The sequence below is a fragment of the Malaclemys terrapin genome, chromosome 9 (genome assembly GCF_027887155.1).
Source record: "Malaclemys terrapin pileata isolate rMalTer1 chromosome 9, rMalTer1.hap1, whole genome shotgun sequence".
Lineage (NCBI taxonomy): Eukaryota > Metazoa > Chordata > Testudines > Emydidae > Malaclemys > Malaclemys terrapin.
In genome coordinates, this window is record NC_071513.1 from 2,253,796 (window position 1) to 2,277,860 (window position 24,065).

At 48.6% G+C, this 24,065-nt stretch overlaps 2 protein-coding genes across 2 annotated transcripts; one reads left to right on the forward strand and one right to left on the reverse strand.

Moving 5' to 3' along the window:
* Positions 1–3,483: 3,483 nt before the first annotated feature.
* On the reverse strand, positions 3,484–19,405 carry LOC128843103 (nyctalopin-like). Its single transcript, XM_054039647.1, has 3 exons — positions 19,389–19,405; positions 18,414–18,433; positions 3,484–4,789 (listed from the first exon to the last, which is right to left on the reverse strand). Exons 1-3 carry the CDS (start codon positions 19,403–19,405, stop codon positions 3,516–3,518), a joined length of 1,311 nt encoding a protein of 436 aa, XP_053895622.1. The 3' UTR covers positions 3,484–3,515.
* On the forward strand, positions 18,538–22,772 carry AGTR2 (angiotensin II receptor type 2). The gene is made up of 2 exons (XM_054040440.1): positions 18,538–18,653; positions 20,972–22,772. Exon 2 carries the CDS (start codon positions 21,047–21,049, stop codon positions 22,172–22,174), a length of 1,128 nt encoding a protein of 375 aa, XP_053896415.1. The 5' UTR covers positions 18,538–18,653; positions 20,972–21,046; the 3' UTR covers positions 22,175–22,772.
* The last annotated feature ends 1,293 nt before the right edge of the window (positions 22,773–24,065 follow it).

A 24,065-nucleotide genomic window follows, 5' to 3' on the forward strand; every position in this document is an offset into this window, starting at 1 on the left:
CACTTGAGTGACACTCAGCCGCCTGCAAAGGAGCACAGGACTTTTAAAAATTGACAAAGTGCTGAATTTGACTGTTCTGTCTTGTGAGATTTTAAGATTTTACTTCCACAGTTTTCTACCATTTTTGTGCAACTCAATCTTCTTTGAAAATATAGATCTGAAGTGGAAATCTGGATCTTCAGTGTTGAAATGCTAGAAGAGGAGGATTATGTTCCATCACCCACATTTCAGCCTCTGTTTCCTGTTCTGGTCTCTGTCTCTGTTCAATTATTTGGCTAAGTAGTTGGAATCATTCCATAGTTTTTCTAAACCTTACTTTGCTTCTATCCTCGGGTGGTTCCAGTTCTTCGTAACTTAGATCTACCCAGCCTGCTAGTGAGACTGTCTCAGTAGTGTCATCAATCTGTAATCTATGAAGGCCCTCTGAAATCTCCTTCAATTTTTGTGTGTGTCGCGTGACTCTCTAGAGTCGTGTATTGTATACAAAGCGTGCTATGTTGTGATCAAAGTCCTGCTCAATGCTCATCGCAAATTTCAACAACCTTGTGGCTAAAACTGTGGACATGCACTTCCTGAGAGTGCCACCCATGACTGGAAAAGTGCTGTAATTACTTATTTAAATCGCCTTCGATTCAGTTGCCCCTCTCTCCAATCAGGTCGGACCCGGGGCTTGTGCTGTGGCCTCCTGGCACTGCTGTGCTGGCCGATTCTCACTGGAGTGTTGGTGCAGAGGGAGGATTGCTCCAGAGGAGGGCTGGGGCTGGAGCTGGGGTAGGTAGTGTGGCCAGGTGTGGGGTGCCTGCGGGTACGTCTGCACTGCACACCAAGCCTAGGTTCTGATTCAGGTTTGAAGCTAAGCCCCCTTTCCATCCACGCACAAATCGGTCTGACTTGGGTCAGCCAGTGCTCAGGACCTGAGTCCCAGGGCCCTGCTGGAGGGTGGGTCACAGCCCGAGTCCTGCTGTGACTTTTGCAGTGTGGCCGCAGGTCGCGCCGCAGACCCAAGTCAGAAAGGCTGTGTAGTGCAGTGTGGACGTGTTAGCGCGCCGGTGGGACCCCGGCCCGGTGATTGTAAGTGCAGGTTTACAATGCAGGGCGGATGCTCAAGCCCGGGCTTGAAAACATTGAGTCTACAAGTCTGAGTCCCACAAGCCCAGGTTGACAGTGCAGTAGACGTACCCTTAGTGACCCCTTGCTTCTGCATGGGTGCCTTTGGGCCATTGGTAGCTGGCTGCTCTGCCGTATGCCAGGGACCCAGCCTGGCATGCAGCCAGCCCAGGATCAGTGTCTTGTGTGCCCCCATGCCCAGGGTGCAGAGGGTGTGAATGTGTTACGGCCCTAGTGTGAGAGTCTGTCTCTTTGGGCACATCTACACTTCAATACAAAACCCACAGCACCGAGTCTCAGAGCCCGGGGCCGCTGACTCCGGCTCCCGGGGCTGGGGCCGTGGGGCTAAACGAACAGTGTAGACATTCAGGCTCGGGCTGGTTCCTGGGCTTGGAGACCCTTCCCCCTCACGGGGTCTCTGAACCCATGCTCCAGCCCGAGCCCAAACATCTACACTGCAATGCTGACGTGGGCCAGCTGCGGATTCTTTACTGTAGTGTAGACGTACCCTTGGAGTCTCCACAGCCTGGCCTATGATCTTAGCTCTGGAGGACATTGATTCAGTCCTAAATATTGGACAAAGATGGTGGTCATCCCAGAAAGGCCACTTCTGCCTTCCCTCGTGGAGCTGCACCGCGCCGTGTGCCGGTGAGAAGCTGGGGCTTTAGGGATCCCCTAGGGCAGTTAGCCGTCGGTCTGTGGAGAGCCCTAGTGAGGTATGTCTGGTTAGTAGCATGTAGAAAGTGGATGAGCTCACAAAAGGGCACACCGGATGCTTTCAGATACGGTCTCCCAGCTGCAGCCAGGCTCTGCTGTCCAGCCGGGATCCATTTCTGAGTGATTCTGTTTACAGAATTCCTGTGCCGGGCCTGTTGCTTCACTTGAGTCTCCGCAGAAAGCAGCCTCCTGGCCGATGGTGGCTGGTTGCCAGTTTTCAAGAGATATTAATGGAATGTTTGAAGCTGGTTTGCAGGGGGTATTTCGGAGTAGAAAGGCAGTAAATCAACCCGGGCCAGCCGGCACAGAGCTGAGAGAGGAACAGTCACAGATCAAGATTGAAAACAAACCCACCAATACCAAATCACTAAATATGCAATTACTTCTAGGTTGCTTTGGTTTTTACAGTTTAAAAGGTTTATTTCACGTCTGTGCAATTCTGCTAGTATTAAATATAGTACTTTGAGGACATCAGAGCTCTCAAATAGTGGGTCCCCTGGCCAGCACTGGGCTTTGGGCTTTGTTGTTTTAAACACCCACATACACTGAACATTCTTCCTGGGAAGATAAATGAGGCTAATTTCTTGGACAGGGAGGAAAGAATGCACGGCTCAAATAGTGGGGGAGGGGTCTTGCGGTACCATCAGGGACTTGTGGAAACTCCCTGAAGCTGGAGATGGTGTTTAGGAATGTGGGAGATGAAATTACACTGTGCTGGATATTTACTGATAAAAGGTGACAAGGCCAATCTGGTTTCGAATGCGTGCACCAGTCACATCTTCAAGCACCTAAACAGAGGCTTGTGCTACATGAGGCTTAAAATACTGTAAGGAATAATTGAGAGCTAAAATACTGTTGTTTTATGCCACCGTTCTGTGACCGGCACGCACTCGCTGGTGCTCCGTTACTCGCTGTCTTTTAAATTCTTATTGCAGAAGAGTTTCATACAGTATCACATTCCCGGGTACCAGCTGAGGGAAAACACTGCACATTTAAGTAGACCCTAAATTATTGAAGTGGTTTTATAGATGTTTGAGATGTGATGGGACATTGGGCACACTAAAGAAATGCAAATAAATGTGGGAAGTGCTGTCCAGACGCATAGGACGACATTCTGTATCCCTAGGAAAGCCTGTGTTAACCTGATTAATTCTAAACTAAAGAGACTAGAGCTTGAGAGATATATATAGGAATGCTCATACTCGGGGCATCTCAAAGCATTGTGCAAAGTGCCACATCACAGGCTGGTGGTGAAGACACTCTACATTTAACAGCAGCTCACACAGACAAGGACATGAGAAGCTTTTTGTAAATAGGGAATACCGACCAAAAAGTAGGATCTTCAGCTTTCAACTAGATGCCAACAAGAAACAAGCGAAGGGGACTTTGGTTTTGTCTCATGTGAAGTATAGTGCTGCTTGGAGCAGTCTTTCCCTCCACTCATGCACTGCAGCGTTAATACAGATTAACAGCCTGAGCCCTGGCATAGAACTTGATAACCTGACCTTTCCCTCCCCCTCCCCCCCCGGAATGCTGCAATCCCATTAGAATCCGGTTACCATAGTAATTGTGTTAATTAGTTTTGCAATGCCAATAGCAAGATGGAAATGCTGTTTGTCAATAGTTTATTCATTTACAAAACCTCAGCACATTCCTGCAACTAAATCCATTGTTCGCTTTTTATAAACAGATTACAGAAAAAATGCTGACGCATCTGATCCTAGTCCAGAAAATGATTTGCCCGGTGTCTCTGCCAAATGCCAAGCACACCACGCGAGTGTGATCCCAAGTAATGTGTCAGAAATAGCATGTGGCGTGCCAGCAGTGTTGGCATCGGTCTCTTCGCACTTGTCTGCACTTGCCAGCCCAGGTGGTATTGAGCAGTTGATCAATTCGCTGTGAGTGAAGACGTCAAGCCGGGTTTGGTTGTGAAGCACTGGAAGGGCACATGGCATCCCCTCAACCGCCCCTTTGTATGTTGCTATCCAGGAAGGGAACCAAAGCATGTTGCAGTCACAGTTCCAGGGGTTGTGGGATAGAAACACGTATTTCAGCTTGGGCAGCTCTGCGAACAAGTGCTTGGGAAGGGAACTTAAATTGTTTTTGTTCAAGTGAAGGAATTGCAGCTTCTTTAGATCGGAGAAGGCAGCGTGGGAGATGGCTGAGATGTGGTTGTTGTTCAGGTACAGGTTTCTCAGGCTAAGTAGGCTGTTGAAAGAGCAGTTGATTCTGGTGATCCTGTTGGCCTCAAGATGCATGGTCTTGAGCTGGATCAGACCAACGAAAAGCTGATTAGGCAAATCAGATATATGGTTGTGCCCTAAATCTAACACCCCCAGCCTGTTCAGCATTGCGAAGGCATCGTTCTGAATCGTCCAGATCCGATTCTTCCGGAGGTTCAGCTCGTACAGGGCTTTCAGATCCTTCAGAGAATCTCGGCCTATGGCTTCGATGTGGTTTCTTTCCAAAGACAGTCTCGTGAGGCTGGACAGGCTTCTGAAGGCTTGCGGGATGTAACGCAGGTTGTTGGATGTTAGGTCAAGTACCTGTAAAGAGAGCAAATACGAAAACACCACTGGGTGGATTTCGAAGATATTGCAGCTCGATAAATCCAGGCTGATGAGGTTGGAAAGCCCCCTGAAAGTATTAGCATGCAGGTGTGTCAGGCGTGAATTCCAGCCGAGATCCAGCTCCCGTAAATTGCTGAGGGCACTAAAGGTTCCCGGGTACAGGAAGGTGAGGTTATTGCGATCCAGCCAGAGGCTGCGGAGGAAAGTCAGATTTCGGAACGTGTTGGCAGTAAGAATCCTTAACAAATTGTTAGACAGGTTTAAAGAAACGGCAGTTGCTGCTAGTTCTGCAGGAAGAGTTCTCAGTCCGGCTTTGTTACAGCGTATGGTGTCCTCAGGAGAGCACTTGCACACGCTAGGGCATGCAGCCACAGTCACCCCCAGGCCAATCCTCGCTGCACAGGTAAACAGAGAAATAATCAGAAAGAACATGACCCGTCAGAACCCCAACCCCACATCAACTGTTCTGTAGCTCCTAAAGAAAGGGTGGGAGAAAGGAGCACATACCTCCTGGAGAAGTGACTAGCAAACACTGCAAGACTAATTAGGCTGTGTTCTGAACACTGGTGAAATTAACTTAGGCAGCTTAAGAGGGCTGCAGCCCCGTGGGGATCAAGTTCTTAGGCAGACAAAAGCTGCTTTGGTGTTTTCTGTTTTGTAAAGAATCCTGCTGGGAAATAGGAGAGTTCCTCAGCCATGTGCTGCTTTCAGATACAGGGCTGGTTTTTCCTGCCCCTCTCTCTAATGGTGCTAGGGAACAATGAGCTTTGCTATAGAACCTGCTCTGCAAAACCTGCCACTTCCCAGTGCCTAGACCTGTCTCGGAGCAGGATGTTCAGTGAAATTGCCAAGGCAGGTCTGGGAGCACAGAAGTACCAGTTGTCAACAGGCAAAAGCTGAGGGCACGTCAGGCCTGGAGAAATGTGGATACAAACGGTGCTGCTGTGCCGGATCAGTGTTGGATGCAGACAGCCCCCTCACAGGCAGCTCCTTGTAAAACTGGTGTGCCACATCCATGCAAAGCACTTGTCCCAGGTGCCGCTGCAGCCGCGCCCTGAACACACCTCTGACCATGCGGCTGCATTACTGTGTCGTGCTGTGCACAAGTGCACCGCTGGGAAGGGATTGTCTGGGGAAGTAGATGCTGTTGCTGCAGTTCCTGGCCTGTGGTATGCGAACGGGAGAATGGTTGGGGGCAGGTCACCAAGCGTTCCCTGAACAGGGCCGCCCAGAGAGGGGGAAAGTGGGGCAATTTTCCCCGGGCCCCGCAGGGCTCCCCCGAGAATATAGTATTCTATAGTATTGCAACTTTCTTTTATGGAAGGGGCCCCTGAAATTGCTTTGCCCCAGGCCCCCTGAATCCTCTGGGCGGCCCTGTCCCTGAAGGTGTGCCTGAGCTGGGAAGACTGACCACAATGCTCTGACTGCAACCCCGATCTCCTGTCCTGGCTGGCATTGCAACGGGGTGCAGTGAAGAGGTGCAGGGAAAGGAGCAGGGGCAGGCGACCAGAACTGGCCTGGCACTGCTGTGCCTGTTGACAGTAGAGGAGTAGGGAAAATTGTCATCGGCAAATGCAGATTAGGTGAAACCAAAACTTTGTGCCGCAACGTATCCGTGACAGCCAAACCTTCCTCCGAGCCGGGCTCTCACTCGGACAGCCTCTCCTGCTGGAGCTGCTCCACTTGGTCTAAAGAATTAAACATTCCTTGGGTCAGAGAGAGAGAGAGACTCCACCCCAGAATGGCCAATAGCCCAGTGTGAGGGCACTCCCTGGGGATGTGGGAGACCCAGCATCTGAATGTGGCAGACCGGGTGGATGCCCTGACCACTGGGCAATAGGGCATTCCAGGGGTGGGGGGCCATGGCCATGCTGAAAGGAACTGCTTTAAAATAGCATCTGTGCCAACTGTTTGCTGAGGTGGGGGGCAGCCATAGTGACTGGGGAGCAGGCGAGGCCCCCCGGGAATGAGCCAAGGCAGCGTTCGTGTGGAGTGGCCAGCTTTAAATGCAACCTCTTATTAGATACAACTGATCTGCAGCACTTGTGGTCCATAAGCGGGTATCCTGCATAACGAGACAGTTGAATTAAATGGTCTAATTCAACTAGACTTTTTCTTCCCTCCTTTCCCCTTCAAAGGATCTCCTGCTGCTCCAGCCCTGGGGAAGGAAGTGCATGGCGCTCATGCTGATACCAAACCAAACCACAGCCGATCTACCCCAGAGGCGTTCAGACGCTGGGTTCATGCTCTTGTATACGTCTAGTTCACGGGCACCACTGCCTGTGTACCGCACTGTGCTGACAATCACATTTTACTTCTCTCAGCCGTTTCCCTCAGCCTCGGTTTGACCCTGATTCAGCTGGCAGGCCACCTTGTGTCAGAGTGATGGATGCTTTTGGCAGCCTGGAATGCACTCTAACGTGAAATGATCCTGACACAGTGACTGCTTGAGATAAGGCCTGAATGATTGACTTTTCATTTGAGCAAAACCAGATGCATGCTTCTTGGGACTCTGCTCTGGCACCAGTTCTCCAATGCCCAGCCCAGCCTTGCATAAGCTGTCCACAGTTTACAATGAGCAATGTGGGAGCAGATTCTCCAGTGACTTCAGCTGGGCTCTGCATGGGCGTAAGTGTTCATTTCCATGAACTCACTGCAAGACCAGGGCCTTAGGATGTAAGTTTACGCTGTACAGGTAGGGTTACCATATTTCAGCAAGAAAAAAAGAGGACGGGAGGAGCCCCGCCCTAGCCCCGCCCCTGCCCCTCCCACTTCCCGCCCCCCCCAGAACCCCCAACCCTCCCCCCGTTCCTTGTCCCCTGACTGCCCCCTCCTGGGACCCCTGCCCCTAACTGCCCCCCAGGACTCCACTCCCTATCTAAGCCTCCCTGCCTCTTGTCCCCTGACTGCCCCAACCCTTATCCACACCCCCACCCCCAGACAGACCCCTGGGACTCCCACGCCCCATCCAACCACTCCCCACCCCCTGACAGCCCCCCCCCCCGAACTCCCAACCCATCTAAACCCCTCTGCTCCCTGTCCCCTGACTGCTCCGATCCATCTCCCCGCCCCTGCCACCTGACAGCCGCCCCCAGAACTCCCAAACACTCCCCCCCTGCTCCTTGTCCCCTGACTGCCCCCTCCTGGGACCCCTGCTCCTAACTGCCCCCCAGGACTCCACTCCCTATCTAAGCCTCCCTGCCTCTTGTCCCCTGACTGCCCCAACCCTTATCCACACCCCCACCCCCAGACAGACCCCTGGGACTCCCACGCCCCATCCAACCACTCCCCACTCCCTCCCCAGAACTCCCAACCCATCTAAACCCCTCTGCTCCCTGTCCCCTGACTGCTCCGATCCATCTCCCCACCCCTGCCACCTGACAGCCCCCCCCAGAACTCCCAACCCATCTAAACCCCTCTGCTCCCTGTCCCCTGACTGCTCCGATCCATCTCCCCACCCCTGCCACCTGACAGCCCCCCCCAGAACTCCCAAACACCCCCCCCTGCTCCTTGTCCCCTGACTGCCCCCTCCTGGGACCCCTGCTCCTAACTGCCCTCCAGAACCCCACCCCCTACCTGTACCCTGACTGCCCAAAACTTTCTCCACTCCCCCCAAAAAGCCCCCCCCGTTTCTTGACTGCCACCTCCAGAACCTTCCTGCCCCCGGTCCCCCTTACCCTGCTGCTCAGAACAGGGTGTTGGGCTCTGTGCAGCCGAGCCGGACACGTGGCTGAGCTCCCCAGCACAACAAAACCCGGTCTGGCCCTGCACAACAAAACCCGGTCTGGCCCTGCACAGTGCTGCTGGACTGGGCTGCAAGGGAGCTGCCGGCTCAGAATGCAGGGCGGATCCGGCTCCTCTACAGCTGCTCCTGAGTCCAGCCCGGGACTTCCCTGCAGCCCTCCCAGCCGCTCGCTCTGCTAATCCCGGACATTGTGAGTGCTTTACAAATTCCCCCCGGACGCTATTTTTAGCGCGAAAAGGAGGACATGTCCGGGTAAATCCGGACGAATGGTAACCCTAGTACAGGGCAAAGGGACTATTTCTCCCTATGTGTTTAGATAGCGCCCTGGGGAGTGCTATTGGAATTAAAGCTCTGAGAATGACCAATTGTTTGGTTCAGTGACTGAACTGAAAAATGAATCATTTTAGGTTAACACCACACTTCTTTTGACCTTAAACAGGACGTTTTTGTTTCTGAGGGTTTTTTCTTTAACTTTTTTACAAATTTTTAAAATAAAATTGAAGTAAAATTCGAAATGAAGAGTCATTTCTCATTGGAAAGTTTGAAATGTTTAATTTAAAAATTGTTAAAACAAATCACTTAGACCTTTTGGATTTTTTTTCCATATTTTATTTTACCAAAACAATTTGCAAAGTTTGGCACAAATTCACTAAATATTTCAGTTGACCAGAATCTGCATTTTTGTTTGAAATGTTGTCTCACTCTAATTGGAAGGTAAATGGCAAATCATCAAGGTGGGGGGAAGCACAGAAATCTTACATTGCCTTTACCCCAGTGTTACTCATCTCTAATACAGGAGAAGGTTTCAGGCAAGCAGCCAGAGCTGCTTCTGGGGTAACGTCCTCACGCCCTTTGGTTTTGATCCTGGAGCTAGAATGGAAAGATGAACCTCAACTGTCATTTAAAACCCCGAATGTGTTTCTGGCTCTTTTCCCTGCGAAGACGTAACTTTTTTTTTTAAAAAAAAAGGGAACAAGCAACTGGATTCCACTTCTGCAGAGAAGGCTGTTAGGCAGTGGTTCCCAGACTTGTTCCGCCGCTTGTGTGAGGAAAGCCCCTGGCTGGCCGGGCTGGTTTGTTTACCTGCCGGGTCCGCAGGTTCGGCCGATCGCAGCTCCCACTGGCCGCGGTTCGCTGCTCCAGGCGAATGGGAGATGCTGGAAGTGGTGGCCAGTACGTCCCTCAGCCTGCGCCGCTTTCTGCAGCCCCATTGGCCTGGAGCAGCGAACCGCGGCCAGTGGGAGACGCGATCGGCCAGACCTGCGGACGTGGCAGGTAAACAAACCAGCCCGGCCTGCCAGGGGCTTTCCCTACACAAGCAGCAGAACAAGTTTGGGAACCACTGCTGTTAGGATTTGGAGGATTCAAATTAACACACTCCCTCTTCTTCCCCCGAATGCTCATGTAAAAGGAGTGAGTTCACTTTGGGGGGATATCCCAACGGATTGCCTCACGGACCCCTCTCCCCTCCAAGTCCTGAGACCAGCAATGTGCATTATGGTGGGGTCCTGGTGAACCGGAATTGGTCCGGTTAGGGGCCATGGCAAAAGTGCTAGGCCTACCCAAAGAGGCTAAGCAAAGGTCCCGGCGAAAGGCATGGGTATGGGCCTAGTATTCTGGCTTCTCCTGTAGTGGTTTCTTCCTTCGAGGTAATGGGGTTTGCTCATTGCAGTCTTATAAAGCTGTTCGTGAGCCAGCCTGCGACCCGAGCATTCCTGAGCTTTGGGGCCTGCTTGAACTCTCGACCCAACCCCCAGTCTCTGTAATGGACTGAACGAGAACGTGGAATCCCGGCCGCTCTGCACTTTGCGGCACATCCAAAATCTGGATCCAGACCCACGTCGCAGGTCTGGGGTTTTGGCCCAGCTCCGACCATAGTACTTGGGGCAGGGGATGGTCTCAGTTGGCATGACACGGCCTCCAATCTCAGAGGACCTCTGTACCCACATCCCCCCAGGGAAGTCTCCAGTCCCCCCTTTGCTCCCCCCAATACAGTATTTAGTAGGGAAACACTGGGCTGCCGTTAGAAAGAGCTGGCGTGCATTACAGCGCAGACCCCTTGCTGACCAATGTGCTTGGTGGATTCAGGAGAGTGGGGGGCCTGCTATAGTGCAGACCCATTGTCAGACTCCACCCGCCCCAGAGTGGAAAATTTATCTGAGTCGTGGTGAATATCTGAGAGGCCTCTGGGGACTGATTATCATATCTCTGGCAACTGATGGCTGGCAGTGAGAGATCTCATTGTTTAGCTTAAGACGCCAAGTTGACTAGACAACTGATCACAGCTGACATGGTAACAAAATAACCAGTGACACAATCTCTGCTCTTTAATTTTTAATGATTTCAGGGTTTTTTTTCTTCTTCCCTATACTGGAATTCACTAGTTTTAATCAGGGCTTTTTAAAAGCATCTTCTCCCTCAATGTCTCTGTTCCTTTATGCTTTTTTCCCCTTTGCCATTCATTTCTCTGTCTGTTTTCAACCCCTTCTTGTCTCAGCTTTTCCTTTCTATATTCTCCAGATTTTGGTTTCCTTCCATTCCTCCCTCTTCCCTGCATCTCTCACAATGGTCTCGCTCCCGTTCGGCCTTGCCAGCTGTGTTTGGAAAGCAGCAGAAGACATACAATGCAGCTCTGCCTGAACTTAAGTGAGAACTAGATGAATCTCGTTACCAATGTGCATTGTGTTGTTGTAGCAGCAGCAGATTAGAAGGTGCCTTCTTCCTTTGATCCCTTTGTTTGCTGCGGCTTGTATTTGTTTTTTTTCCTTTCAGAATTTAAGTAGAGGAACAAAAGCCCCATAAGAACAACTCTTCTCTGGAAGCTTGGCTGGGACTGCAGCATTGGGTAATGGCCTCCACCTCCCAGCTGGAAACAACACCATTTGTTTAACTAGGAGGACATGTGGCAATTTGCAGAGGTCCCTCCTAGAGGCCAAATGCTGATTTTTTTCAGCCCCAAACCTGAAGGGTCTGGCTCTGTGCAGGAGACTTCCCTGAGGGTTGGGGGACAGAACCTGCCCCCCTCCCCCAGACAGAGCACAGAAACATGCACTCTGGGGCCATTAGCTAGACCTTACTGGCTGTTTGCATCTGTGCCCATGTCTGGAGTATTGGCTAGTGCGTTCTGACGACACTGATCCAAACACATTCCTTCTTCCCAACCCTGTGTGCCGACACGCACTGTGCAACCGCAGCACGTTGTGTTGTGCACCATTCCCCGAGGCAGTGTCCCTCTGGCTTCTCCTTGACCTAGGTCAGCAGAACTACAACCATCTGGTACTTCTGAGACCTTGTGTGGGCCTCAGCAGGCGGGCAGGGGTTACCCTTCTCCAAGTGGGCTGGCAAGCTGCTTTGTTTTTCCAGCCAGGGATGTTCCGTTTCTGTTCTTGTTTACTTTTTGTAGCTAGCTCCTAGTGACCAAGGTAGATCAGCTGATGTGCTGCCCGTCTTCTTTACAAGTGCTCTGTGCTTGTTTTCGTGACTCCAGCAGCTCTGCTCCCGGGAGGACTTATCCATTCCTCAACCACGCATCTTCTGGGCAGCTTGACATAGCCATTCTCAGGGTCCTGATTTCAACTCCGCTCTCTTCCCTTTCATGCTGGCTGTTTTGCAGTTAATTTCTTAATGGAAATGTTCAGATATCAAAATTTATACTGCTCTTAGAATTTTTTTTTTATAGCCAGATATTTCCTAGTGGGACTAAAACTTAGTGGGAAAGTAGAACCATCTGGGGCTGAGGAATATACTGTCGATTCAAAATGTTCCTTAAACACACAGTGGTTTTGGATATCATAAATATCATATTTATATCTTGTTATGGCTTCAGTGATTCCATTTCCTTGTCTGTTTATAGCCCTTTTATAACTTCCAGACGCATGCCGCGGTGACAGCCCTGTTGGGAGACACAGCCACTGCAAGGTGCTGCATCGTGCAGAACCATTTTTTGATGATTGCAGGTTGGCCCTATGTGGCCTCATGACGTGCAAAGTTGCCTACGCTTCGCACTAGCTGTGAAAATAATGCATGTTGCCGTTACGCCAAATGTTGCTTGATTGAGCTGCATTTCCAGCTAGTTCCATGCAACCCGTGCTCTGCTTCTCAAGCACTTGATGTTCACACAGTATACCGTACCTAGAGAGGTTTTGTTTTTGGAAATCAAGGCTGCCCAACTTGACAGTAACTCTATTAATTACATAGTGCCATAAGTGTGTGTGGAGCTTTACAGACAGATCGAAGACGAGGTTCCTGCCATGAGGAATTTCCACTCAAAGGGTCACCTTTTGCTACTGCTGATGTACTGTCTTTCATTTTGTTTCCACCATGACACATCTGTGTCTTATAGCCAGTCTCCTGGTTATTTTCCCAAGAGGAGGGCCATAGATCTTGTGTTTCACGGGGATTATTTCTTTTTGTCCCATTGCTGCTTCTGGTATTAATGTTTCCTAGAGTACATACACCAAGTGTTTTGGCTTAGACATCTTGCCATTCCACTTTGCATGGGAAGGCTGAGCCATTCCAGTTCATTTGGTACCATGTCTCAAACCCATGCACAGGCTAAATTCCTGTTTTGACTGTTCTTCAGACAGCAATTTAGATGCTCCCTGGGATTTATTTCCTAGCAGACCCACTGCAGAGGCTTTATGGAGCTGGAGATGTCTAATGTCCTGCTTAGTATTTTACCCAAGCCACGATCCACCTGTTTGGTCACTTTTCTAATATTTTCCTGTCCTGGTTGGGTTTTGCTGTTGACAGTATTAGAGGTGAAAGAGCATCCGTGGAGGGAGTGGCTGGTTTAAATGCGACTGCCCCGGATGGTTTCATTCCACTGTGCCAAACTCTCTCCTGGTCTCTCTCTCGTACTATTAACATCAGCTACTTCTCCTAGTGTTTGGTGAGATTGTTGTTCCTGGTGGGTCCAATGAGCTATAAATGCAGCAAACCTTATTTCTTACCTCTAAATGAGGAGAGATGGAGCTAGGATAATTTTGGTACCTTTTCTATTTGACTGCAGGAACAGTGAAGTCTTACTAGTGTGTTTGATTTGTATTATCTTTGGGCTCCTTGGTCTGTATTTCCAACATCAGGACCAGCAGTGCCATTCCAGAGAGGGGAGAGCATGGAGACCTCCCCATGCAAAGCCAGGACCAGAGATGATGGACCCAAGCAGGACTTGGGTAGTCATCCAGAACACTGGCTTACCGCAGCCGGCCCCATCCCTCCAAAGAGACTCTGGAGGCCATGCCTGTCCACAGGCAGTGTCTTTGGACATTGGAGGGGATAGATGAGCGCCCACGTTTCACTGATGGCTGCATGTTAAAAATCCCCAAACCTTTCCTGGAGTGTCGCATTCTGTTTGTATGAAGCGTTGTGAGAAAGCAGCCGCGGGCAGGTCACTCTCAAGGTGAGTGTGCAAAGTGGCCGCAAACCAGTGAAACATAAAGGCACGTTTTGTTTCAAAAGTGCGTGTGCTCTTGGCAAGTCCCTGGGGCTCCTGGCATGTGGCCGAGGCAGACCTTGCTCTCCGACTTCGGCATCCTGTTCTAAGTCCATCCGGAGTAGGACTCTGCTGTGGGTTACTGACCTACATTTGATGCAGTTTCTTGGGGAGGAGATTTACATGAATTTCCCCCATGTTTTTCCTAAAAGAAACAAATTAAATCCACAAATGCCTTGTGATTCTGGAGCTGCATGGAGGAATTTGGCAGGCCAAGGAGGTTTTAACCTCAAGAGTACAACTTGACAAGTTGCTAGAACATTTTGAAATATGACATTGTTTGGAATATTCCAGGCGAGGGCTGGGAAAGCAACAGTTATCAGCTTCCCCGTGAAACCCCAGACACAAACTCCTTAATGTACATTTATTAATTTACAAAAACAATAAGATGAATTATGGGTTCATATTTACTCTCCTTAATCAGCTTTTTTTACTGTTGTAATTTTCCAACCAACTCGTTGAACGTTTGGGCCGGATGTTAGCAAGATGCGCACAATAGACGTGCAGGGCCCAATGCTCGTATACATGTCCAACGCAGGCTCCGAGCTGGGTTAGCTTCAGGTAAGGGGGCTGAAACAGAAGGCGCTTCCTGCTCATCTGTCCATCAGTAGGGCTGGCTGGCCTTGCCCTTGTCCCCGTCCCCAAAAACCTGCAGGTTGCCTGTCATTTGTCTGAGAGGAAAAGGGCCATTTGCCACCATGCGTCAGGCTGGTCTTCCCCGCTGCTGGAGCCCCTCGAAAGCATGGTTCTTGATCTAGTGGGTAAGGGCCGTTTCACCATAGGATTGCACTAGGAGGGTTTGAAGAAGAGTTCTCAGTGGAACTCAGCCGGTTTCCCTGCCCCGCCCGCTCCCACCCTGTGGGCCTGGATTCCTGTGGGATCTCTCTGGGGAGCCTAGAGAAAGGGGGAGTACACTGCCAAGCCCCTCCTCCTTAGGTGCCCCACCAGCCCAGCTCCAGAGGTCTCTGCGGAATGGGTGTGCGAGGAGTGTGGCCAGTGTGCAAAGACCCACCTGGTGGTGATGTTTTCGCCTGGAGCTGGAGCCAGAGGCCATGCCTGTTTTGGGCCTATACCGCTGCTACTAAGGGTACGTCTGGCCTGTAATCTGAGGGACGATCCCAGCATGGGTGGACGTAACTACCGTGGCTTTCCCCATTCTAGCATGGCAACAAACAGCAGCCTAGATGCTGAGACGCTAGCTTCCCTGTGGGCCGTGCAAGCGCGCGGGGGACCTGGGGCACATCCTCCCATTGCTAGCCTCTGCTGCTGTGTCCAAGCTTCTGTTTTTAACCCTGCTGCGATCACGCCTCAGATTACCAGGTTGACCTATTCTGAGACAAGCCATGGTGAGGTTTTAGGCGTTCCCAGAGGTATTGGTAGGGCAGCTAGAGCAAGTGTCCACGAGGAACGGAAAAGGATCTGGAGAAGAAAACAGTTTATATTTCAATCTAAACAGTAACTTGCTCTCCGTATCATGCAAAATAAACTTTCACATGCTACTGATTTTTTGTCTTCGTTACAAAGCCTATCGGCTGTTTGAACAAGCAGGGCAAAGGCGCTGTCAGAAGCAGTTAAGTACAGTGCAGCTGGCAGCAAGAATTACGGCTGCAGGGCGACGCTCTCGCAACTCCCGCCCAGCAGCACATGAGCACAGGGCTATTGAGCAATGACGTGGGCTTGTGAAAACGTGCAATTTTTCTCATGTGTGCGAGGCACATGATGTCAGCTGCAGCTCTGAAAGGAGTCGGGTTTGTGTTGTGTGCATGTGCCAGGCGTTCTCTACGGAGGTGTTCGGTGCTAATTATCCAATAGAGAACATGGTGCGCCTAGTGAAACATAACCCTCGTTACAGCGTTCAAAAGTTCTGTTCCTCCTTGTAGTGCTGGAGCACCGTGATATGAGCGAGCTGAACGTTTTCATTCTCAGTGGTTTCTAATTACATGGCACCTTCTAAAAAAATTGTGGAAGGTTTTCTGTTTTAAAATTTTTTTCAGATTGTATTTTTAAATTTTAAACCTGAACATTTTTAGACTTTTTTCTTTTGTTGGTTTTGTTTCTGCCCCTTCTCCCCTGATCTTTTCCAGTGGCTAAAGAGAAAGAAGGGGGAGGTGGAAACCCCCCCAAACTGAATTGAAAATGAGAACAGTTTTATTTTTTTGTTTTGAAAACTAGTTGTTTTTCATCAATCACTGAAAAATTTTGAAACTTCCCATGAAGAATTTCAAGAGAACAAGGTTACTTTATTTTTAACCCACACCCCAACATATTCTTTTTTCAGCTGGCTCTGATTTGGATTTACGGTCCCCAAATCTTAGAGCTGGCCCTGTGCTAGTGGGGATGTGTGGGCGGGGGAGTTACCCTGCAGGGAGGGTGAATTCTATATCGTCCTTCCTGAAAGATGCGTGTGATGCTCTGGATTCAGGATGTGCTGTTTATCTGCCCGTGGCACATGGTTTCACTAGGACACGCGACTGTTTTCGTTTCCTACGTTGCTCCCCAGAGCAGCGTCACTGTCATATCGGTAGATTTTAAATCCTGGGCACGTCTGTTCGGTCGTTCTGTCCATGAAGCACTGGCTGAGGTGCGCTGCAGTGAAAAGAGGGAATAAGGGAGTTTCTCTGCTTTTCAATCATGTTGTTTTGTGTGGTAAGGGCCAGGTTTTACTACACGTTGAGTCAAAAGCAAGTCTGCCGAGCAGTGTGGTTGATTTGCTTTCTAGGGAATGGGATTTTGTGCAAAGAGCCAGCACTGGAAACTGAGACATTTGTGTATTGGCTGATCAGGTGCAGCAAAATCATCCCATTCCCATATGTGCTTCTTGGCCACAGGCTCCACGTGGAGGGAGAGGGTAGGTCAGTCTCCAGGGCGCACTGAGCCCCAAGAGTCTCTGGAGGTTGGTTTTTAACAGCATTAGCTGGATTTCCGAGCAGATGTTAACTCTGCCATCAGGGGAGCACGGTGTGGCGTCTCCCCTCCCATGTTCTCTTGAACAGATCCCTTCCATGTCGCTTGGCCCAAGAGGCTCTTCCCAAGTCACCAGCTCCACTGGGGGTGGCTGTGTCCATCCTGCTGGTCAGAGCACTCCCCAGGCATGTGGAAGACCAGGGTCAAATCCCTAATTTGGAGTGAGCTGGCTCTGAATTAGGCAGCCCCAGCTAGTGCCAGTGCCCCAGCCAGGTGATCAAGTATGAGAGAGAATCTCTCTTGATGTTTTCATCAGGAAAGGGGACAGTGATACGTCGCCACGACCCGGTTAGGCTGTGAGGGAACAGCAGAGGGCCATTCCCACCGGCTCTGTCAAGGGTGTTGTGAGCTGGCGCTGGCAAGACAGACTGCTCCAGCAGGCAGGGCACTAACAAACCAGGCTGCGTGTGGGCCCGAGGCAGGTCTGGCTGTGCCTCAAAGCGTGGCCGTGCAGTGGGAAGGGAGCACCGCCCTGCCTGCCAGGTGACTACAGTAATGGCTGCGGATCACGTACGCGCCTGACAGAAGGGGCTAGCTCCCTGAGAACAGCCCCAAGTCTCAATAACCCCAAAGTCACCAGAACAGGGGCAGCTCTCTGCAGCAGCCCCCCAAGCGCCAGCTTCTCTGGGGCGGTATTTGATTGTTACTGCTGCAGGCCTGAGTGCTGTCCAGGTCGTGGCAGGCAGTGGGCAGGATCTGGACCTTCTGCCCACCGGTTGCAAAGGCTGTAGTGGGCTGCTGGCAGTGGGGCTCCTGGGCACGTCCGAGGGAGCCGGCGCTCCAGAACCAGTGGTCTATGCAGAGCTGCAAGAGGCACATAGAAGTGCTGGTGGTGGGGGCTGTGTCGTGCAGGCCGTGTGCAATGAGGGAAGCTATAGCGGGGGCAGCGTTGAGCATTTGAGGCAGAGAAGAGCTTTCTGCCCTCTGGGCATTTTTAAGGGCAATGTCCAGCATTGGGCCTGGGGCGCTCTCTGCATGGCAAGTGTCCCTTCTCGTTGGGAGGAGCAGTCACATAGCCCCAGCAGAGATGTTTGGGGCGGCAGAGGAAAGCAGACTTCTAACAAGAGAACAAAATGTTTACAGCGCTTGTGAATGTTTAGCTTGCACCCATCCTCTTGCACAAGTGTCTTCAACTAAATAACCTACAAGTAAAAGAAGCACGAAATGGGAATGATGGGGAAGCACGTTCATGTGCACCATTTACTGTGCGTTGTATCTGGGTTTGAACTTGCAGGCTTACAGCTCTGCTGTGCTTTTAAACAATGGGCTTGTTGTTGCTTTACCTCGAAGCATGATTCTTCTCTCTGCTCTGGGATTTGCTCTGCTGAAAACTTAGACTTTTGTGCATCATCTCACAAGCAAGGTACCTGTTTTAAGACACCTGGGTAATGTATGTCCATACTGTGTATCAGAAGGCAGCAGCCCCCTGAGTTTTTCCTTCACTTACAAATTATTTTCCCACTGTGAGCTTGCCTCAGTTTCCCCTCCTGCTTCCCACAGTCTACATTATCTTCTGCACATTTTACTCCCTTTGTTGACTTTCCTGTTTTCTTTAATAAGCACAAACATCTACTGCTCTCTTGAGTTTGTTGTCAAAGACTGAGAATCCTTTAAAGAAAGTGGGATTTTCCCCCTGAAAACCATTAACTACAGAGTGTGTGTGTGTGTGTGTGTGTGTGTGTGTGTGTGTGTGTGTGTGTACACCTTCCTAGTATAAGGAACCCACTATCTATGTTAGCAAAACAGCTCAATATGTTTATGCGAATTTCATTTTGTTCTTGTTTCTCTCCTCTTCTGATTTACTATGTGTACTCACATGATCTTGGATGGGGGATTCTCAATCAGTTTTGCTGCCAAAAAAAAAAAAAAATCAACAAACTGGCAAGCGTTCATATTTCAGTCCTGGAGTTATGTAGGTTAAAGTATCCTGGTGGAGACAACAGAATGTATCAGAAAGAAAGCAGAGAGCTGGAGATGTTGCCCGCTAGAAGGAAAGTGGAATAAGGGACCACGTTATTCTATATCCATCTTCAGCTTGAATTCCAACACTTTTAAGGTAAGTGGACGTCACTTCTTGTTTATCTACTGTTAAAATTTTGTTAAAAATACATTGCTCTACCTACCATAAGGCAATGTGTCATGCTGCTTTAAGTGGAAGCATAGCAAATATAAGTACAATACTTTACAAAAAATGAAATAAAATGGAAATAAAAAATCTGAAATGAATCATTTAAGTTGAGCATGTAGAAACAGCTGGTGCTAGTTCATGATAAATTATCTAAAAGTAAACATAAAACAGTCCTACTGAGAGTAAATCAAACAGATAAGACTTCATGGCTCTATTTCCAACACTTCGAAAGGTTTCAAGATAGAGTAGGCATGAGAAAAAGGTGATCTACACAGTTAAAAAATGAAAACCAAACCAAATCCCTCACCATGGTGGAGGAACTGTTTAATTAACAGTAAATTGAGTTTAAGATCGTGTGTGTGTGACTTTCAGTGAAGAAGCACTAATGTATTAGGATACATCTATCTGCTGCCAATTTAATTCTTACTATATTATAATAACTGTGTATTTAAAAGTTCGTTTTACCAGATTTTTCTAGGCAGTGTATTATTTACTGTAGTATTAAAATATTTTGTGCAAACCATACATGATCATGCATGAGAAGAATTGCCTAAAGTTGTTAAAATGATAGAAAATATTGAGACTTTTTGAGGCTGTCATTCACCCTTTGTTAAATAAAACAGCATTGTTAGATCTCAGTGGGACAGATCCTGCAGTCCTTACCGGTCAAAACTCCCCATGTCTTACGGAGACCTTGGCTAGGTCTGAAATGTCTGGGGTGCATTTATCCCTTGCAAGGATTGTTAGTAGCATAAATATAAATGGTTCCACGAGTATTTAAACAAACAGCAAGTGTCGTTTTATCTTACATAATGACAAATAATGGAATGTCAAAATTACATCCTTTTTATTGATTAAACTCTTACATAAAAATATAAGAACATAAGAACGGCCATACGGGGTCAGACCAAAAATCCATCTAACCCAGTATCCTGTCTTCCGACAGTGGCCAATGCCAGGTGCCCCAGAGGGAATGAACAGAACAGGGAATCACCAAGTGATCCATCCCCTGTCGCCCATTCCCAGATTCTGGCAAACAGAGGCTAGGGACACCATCCCTGCCCATCATGGCTAATAGCCATTGATGGACCTATCCTTCATGAACGTATCTAGTTCTTTTTTGAACCCTGTTATAGTCTTGGCCTTCACAACATCCTCTGGCAAGGAATTCCACAGATTGATTGTGCGTTATGTGAAAACATATTTCCTTTTGTTTGTTTTAAACCTGCTGCCTATTAATTTCATTTGGTGACCCCTACTTCTTCTGTTATGAGAAGGAGTAAATCAGACTTCCTTATTTACTTTCTCCACACCAGTCATGATTTTATAGACCTCTATCATATCCCCCTTTAGTTGTCTCTTTTCCAAGCTGAAAAGTCCCAGTCTTATTAATCTCTCCTTATACGGAAGTCATTCCATACCCCTAATCATTGTTGTTGTCCTTTTCTGAACCTTTTCCAATTCCAATATACAATGTGACTAATGCTCTGCTTGGTGTGCACATGCAATAAATGTTGAATTGAAATTTCACATGAAGTAGGTCCCCAAAAGTTGTGAACAAGGTCTGTCTTTTATTCCTGTATTCGTAGCTATGTGGTGGTGTTGCTCCTGCATTGCATTACTGAACTGAAGGTCAGTCCTGCTCCCACTGAAGTCCAATGACTAAACTCCCACTGACTTCATTGGGAGCAGGACCAGGCCCTTGCTTCCCTGATACGTTCTTCTCTTCCAGTGAATACACAGCACTTGGAGGCAGGAGACTAGGTTCTATTCCCTGATTTGCACTAGTCCTTGTGTGACATTTGCAAGCCTTGTAGCCTTCTCCATGCCTTAATTGCCCACTCCATGAAATGGGGCTTTGTCTCGCTTGTGGGCTGGCTGGGAGGTGAGATGAATGCCTGTAAAGCACTGTGAACTCTTCGCATGGACGTGCAAAGAATGATTGTTTTATGTCAGCTGTGAGAAAGCTGGGAAACAGGATGAGCACGTGGGGAAGAGAATCAGGAGAAACCCAGCCTGGGACTTGTCCTGAATCAATGGGCTTTCCCTTCTGCTGCCCACAGCAAGAACCTCCTCAGAATTTCAGAACAAACCCAGAAGCTCATCCCTTTGCTAGTCCTACTTAGGACGTGCCGTCACCTCTCTTTGGTGCTGATTGTACCCTGTCACTGGGATAGAAGCTCTGAGAATAGCAAAGGTAATTTTGTAGGCTCTGTTTGACTCTAACACTTGTTTTATATTTGCAGGTGAACAATGTGGTGATAAAGGTGTCTCTAGCACAAGAATTTCCAGCAGTGACTATCTCCTCGCCAATCCCCAAGATGTACAGTAATTACTCCAGGCTCAACACTACGGAAGAAACGCTTCAAGATGTACATTCCTCCGCTACAAACGTATCGACTGAGCAGATGTCTCCCTCCCCCTGTCCACTTCTCTATTCAGATTATCAATTTACACTGATTCCGGTGCTCTACTGTGTTATCTTTGTCCTTGGGCTTGCTGGCAACAGTGTGGTGGTCGTGGTACTCTGCCGCCATCACGGCCCTAAAACTGTTGCTAATATTTACATTTTCAATCTGGCCATGGCTGATTTGTTGTGCCTAGCCACACTTCCCCTTTGGGCAGCCTATTATGCCTACGGATACAACTGGCTTTTTGGATCTGTGATGTGCAAAATTTCCAGTTCCGTTCTGTCTCTGAACATGTTTGCAAGTATATTTTTCATCACCTGCATGAGCATGGACCGGTACCGGGCTATTGTCTATCCTATTCGATCTCAAAGGAGAACACTGCAACAAGCTTCACTGATAGCCTTACTGGTTTGGGGCCTCGCTTGTTTGTCTTCCCTGCCAACGTTTTATTTCCGTGACACGTACTTCATTGAAAGCTTGGGGGTGAACGCCTGCATTATGGCTTTTCCCTATGAGAAATACGCAAAGTGGTCTGCTGGAACAGCCTTAATGAAAAACACTCTTGGCTTTTTGATTCCTTTAATTGTCATAGCCACATGCTACGTGTGGATCTGGATGCACTTAATGAAAGCACGGGAATTCAGGAAAAACAAACAAAAAAGAGACAAAGTCTTGAAACTGGTGGCTGCAGTTGTTGTGGCTTTCTTAATTTGCTGGCTTCCGTTCCACATTTTAACCTTTTTGGATGCCCTGGCTCGGATGAACATCATTGATAACTGTGACATTACAACAGTCATTGACACTACTTTGCCTTTTGGCATCTGCCTGGGATTTGCAAACAGTTGCATCAACCCTTTGTTGTACTGTTTCATTGGACACCAGTTCCAAGAGAAGCTCCAACATCTGTTTAAGCTGCGAGTCTATCAGTTTAACAGCACCCGGCAAAGCTCTTCTTCAAGAAAAGGGAGTTACCTTAAAGAGGCCGAGACCCCTGGGGACTGTGACAAAGAAAGACTGAACTGTAAACCAACACTGTAGGTAGCAAACAGGGTTTCTTTGGGGCATCTGGACGCTATTAATGCCACAACACTGTCCTCTTTTTTGTTTTGTTTTGTTTTTGTTTTCTCCTTCCATTTTCCATATTTTCTGGCGCAAAATGTTCAAAGGAGAATTTATTTTAATGTACCTGGTTATCTACTTTACCTGCCTTTTGGCGAAGAGCAATGAATGTAGAATTTTTACATAAGGTGTAATGTATGTAAAATAAACCTATACATGACATTTTAAAATTATAAGCTTGCATGTAGCTGGGGGCACGTGAATGCAGTTTAATGACATAGGAAAGGATGACCAAACATAATGCTAATAAAAGACTGTGCAATAGAGAAAAATGTGAATATTACACCCCCTCATTAAAATGTCTTCCTGAAAGAAAGTTTGGCATGACAAAAAGCTGTCAATCGTGTTCTAAAATGAGTAAAATACAGATATTCCTGTACCTGTTTGTAAGAAAAGATTTTGTTCTGTATTTCATTTAGTGAAAGTATTTGATTAAGAGATCAGATTATTCATGCGTTCTGAAAGAACCCTCCCCCCCATGTTTTGAAAACACTGGACTTATTTCCTGTTTGTTTGATTCTGGAACCATTGCAGCAAATAGACAGTAATTGGATCAAAACCAAGCCCTTTCGAGCATTGTCCCCAAGCCAGAACTGTTGAAATATCTATTTTTGGAGGGGAACCTTTTGATTCAGGAAAGCTTTTTGGGTGGAGCAAGAGACACACACCTGCTCTACAGCCTGGTGGTTGGGGTCGCAGGCTGGGATGTGGGAGATGGAAGTTCCTGATCTTCCTAACTGAGAGCAGAGTTTTCCATCCCGGGTCACACAGAATCAGGAAGAGCAGCGAGTGGGGCTCCCAGGCCATCGTCCTAGGCATCAGTCTGTGATACTGACTCATCACAGAACAGATACAACCACAGGAAACATTGTGGGTTAGCCAAGATTTCCTGTTGTCAGAAATGTTCTTCCCTGCGCTAGGAATGAGCTAGGAAGGGGCGCTGGCGGTTAATTGCTTGGCAATTACTGAAACCGAGAGTGGCGCTACAGCCACACAAAGAATCATATTGGGATAATTGCCTGGTATTTAAAGGGACAGGGTCATGGAACGGATACTGAGCCTTCGAGCTCCAAATCACCCCTTGCAAGGTCAGTAGTGAGGGGCAATATTCGGCACTTTTCTCATTCTGAGCAGAGAAGCCAACCCCTGAATGAATCCGCAATTACCCACTAGAAACGTTAATGGGCCCCTCCACCGCCTCTGCTCTCAGACTATGAGTCGTACATCTGTCTGGTCAGTGTGGCACCCTTTGCAAGCACTACATTCTGCCGGCAGTCTCACTGCCAGCTTGCAGAGGCCAAACCAAAAAGTTCTTTGGACCGAGAAACGTTCTGTGCCCTGAGTTTAAATCCAACTACGCTGAAATCTGTAGCTGTATGCAAACAATTACTAGCAACCTGTGTGTGTGATCCTGGAAACGCCCCCTGCAGCAGATTAACAAACAGCCTGGGGTTCACTATTACTCCCTCTGGTGATTTGCACAGCTCTGCCGGGAGCTCTGGAGGGGGTGGGACTTGTCTGCTACACAGATATGGTAGGGGTAATTTAGAAGCGCTGAGGGCCAGGTTCTGCCCTCAGTTGCACCCACAATACGCTGTAACCCAATGGAATTGTGTGCATGCCACAGAGGGTGGAATTTAGTGGAGGAACTCCCGCTGTCAAGGATATTCATTCCCCCCCACAGACTGATTGCACTGTTAGTTTCTGCAGTTGCATGGAGATTAAGAATCTAAGAATGGCCACACTGCTCCTTTGAATAATTTGTCTCTCAACTCCTCCTCTCCCCCTATTGAAAGAGAGACCCTGGGGG

Excerpts from the sequence above, each read along its gene's own strand:
- AGTR2 (XM_054040440.1), top strand. The coding sequence starts at position 21,047 with ATGTACAGTAATTACTCCAGGCTCAACACTACGGAAGAAACGCTTCAA.
- LOC128843103 (XM_054039647.1), bottom strand. Across the intron at positions 4,790-18,413 it reads AATCCCCCATCCAAGATCAT|CGAGGATTGGCCTGGGGGTG; the intron begins GTGAGTACACAT and ends TTACCTGTGCAG.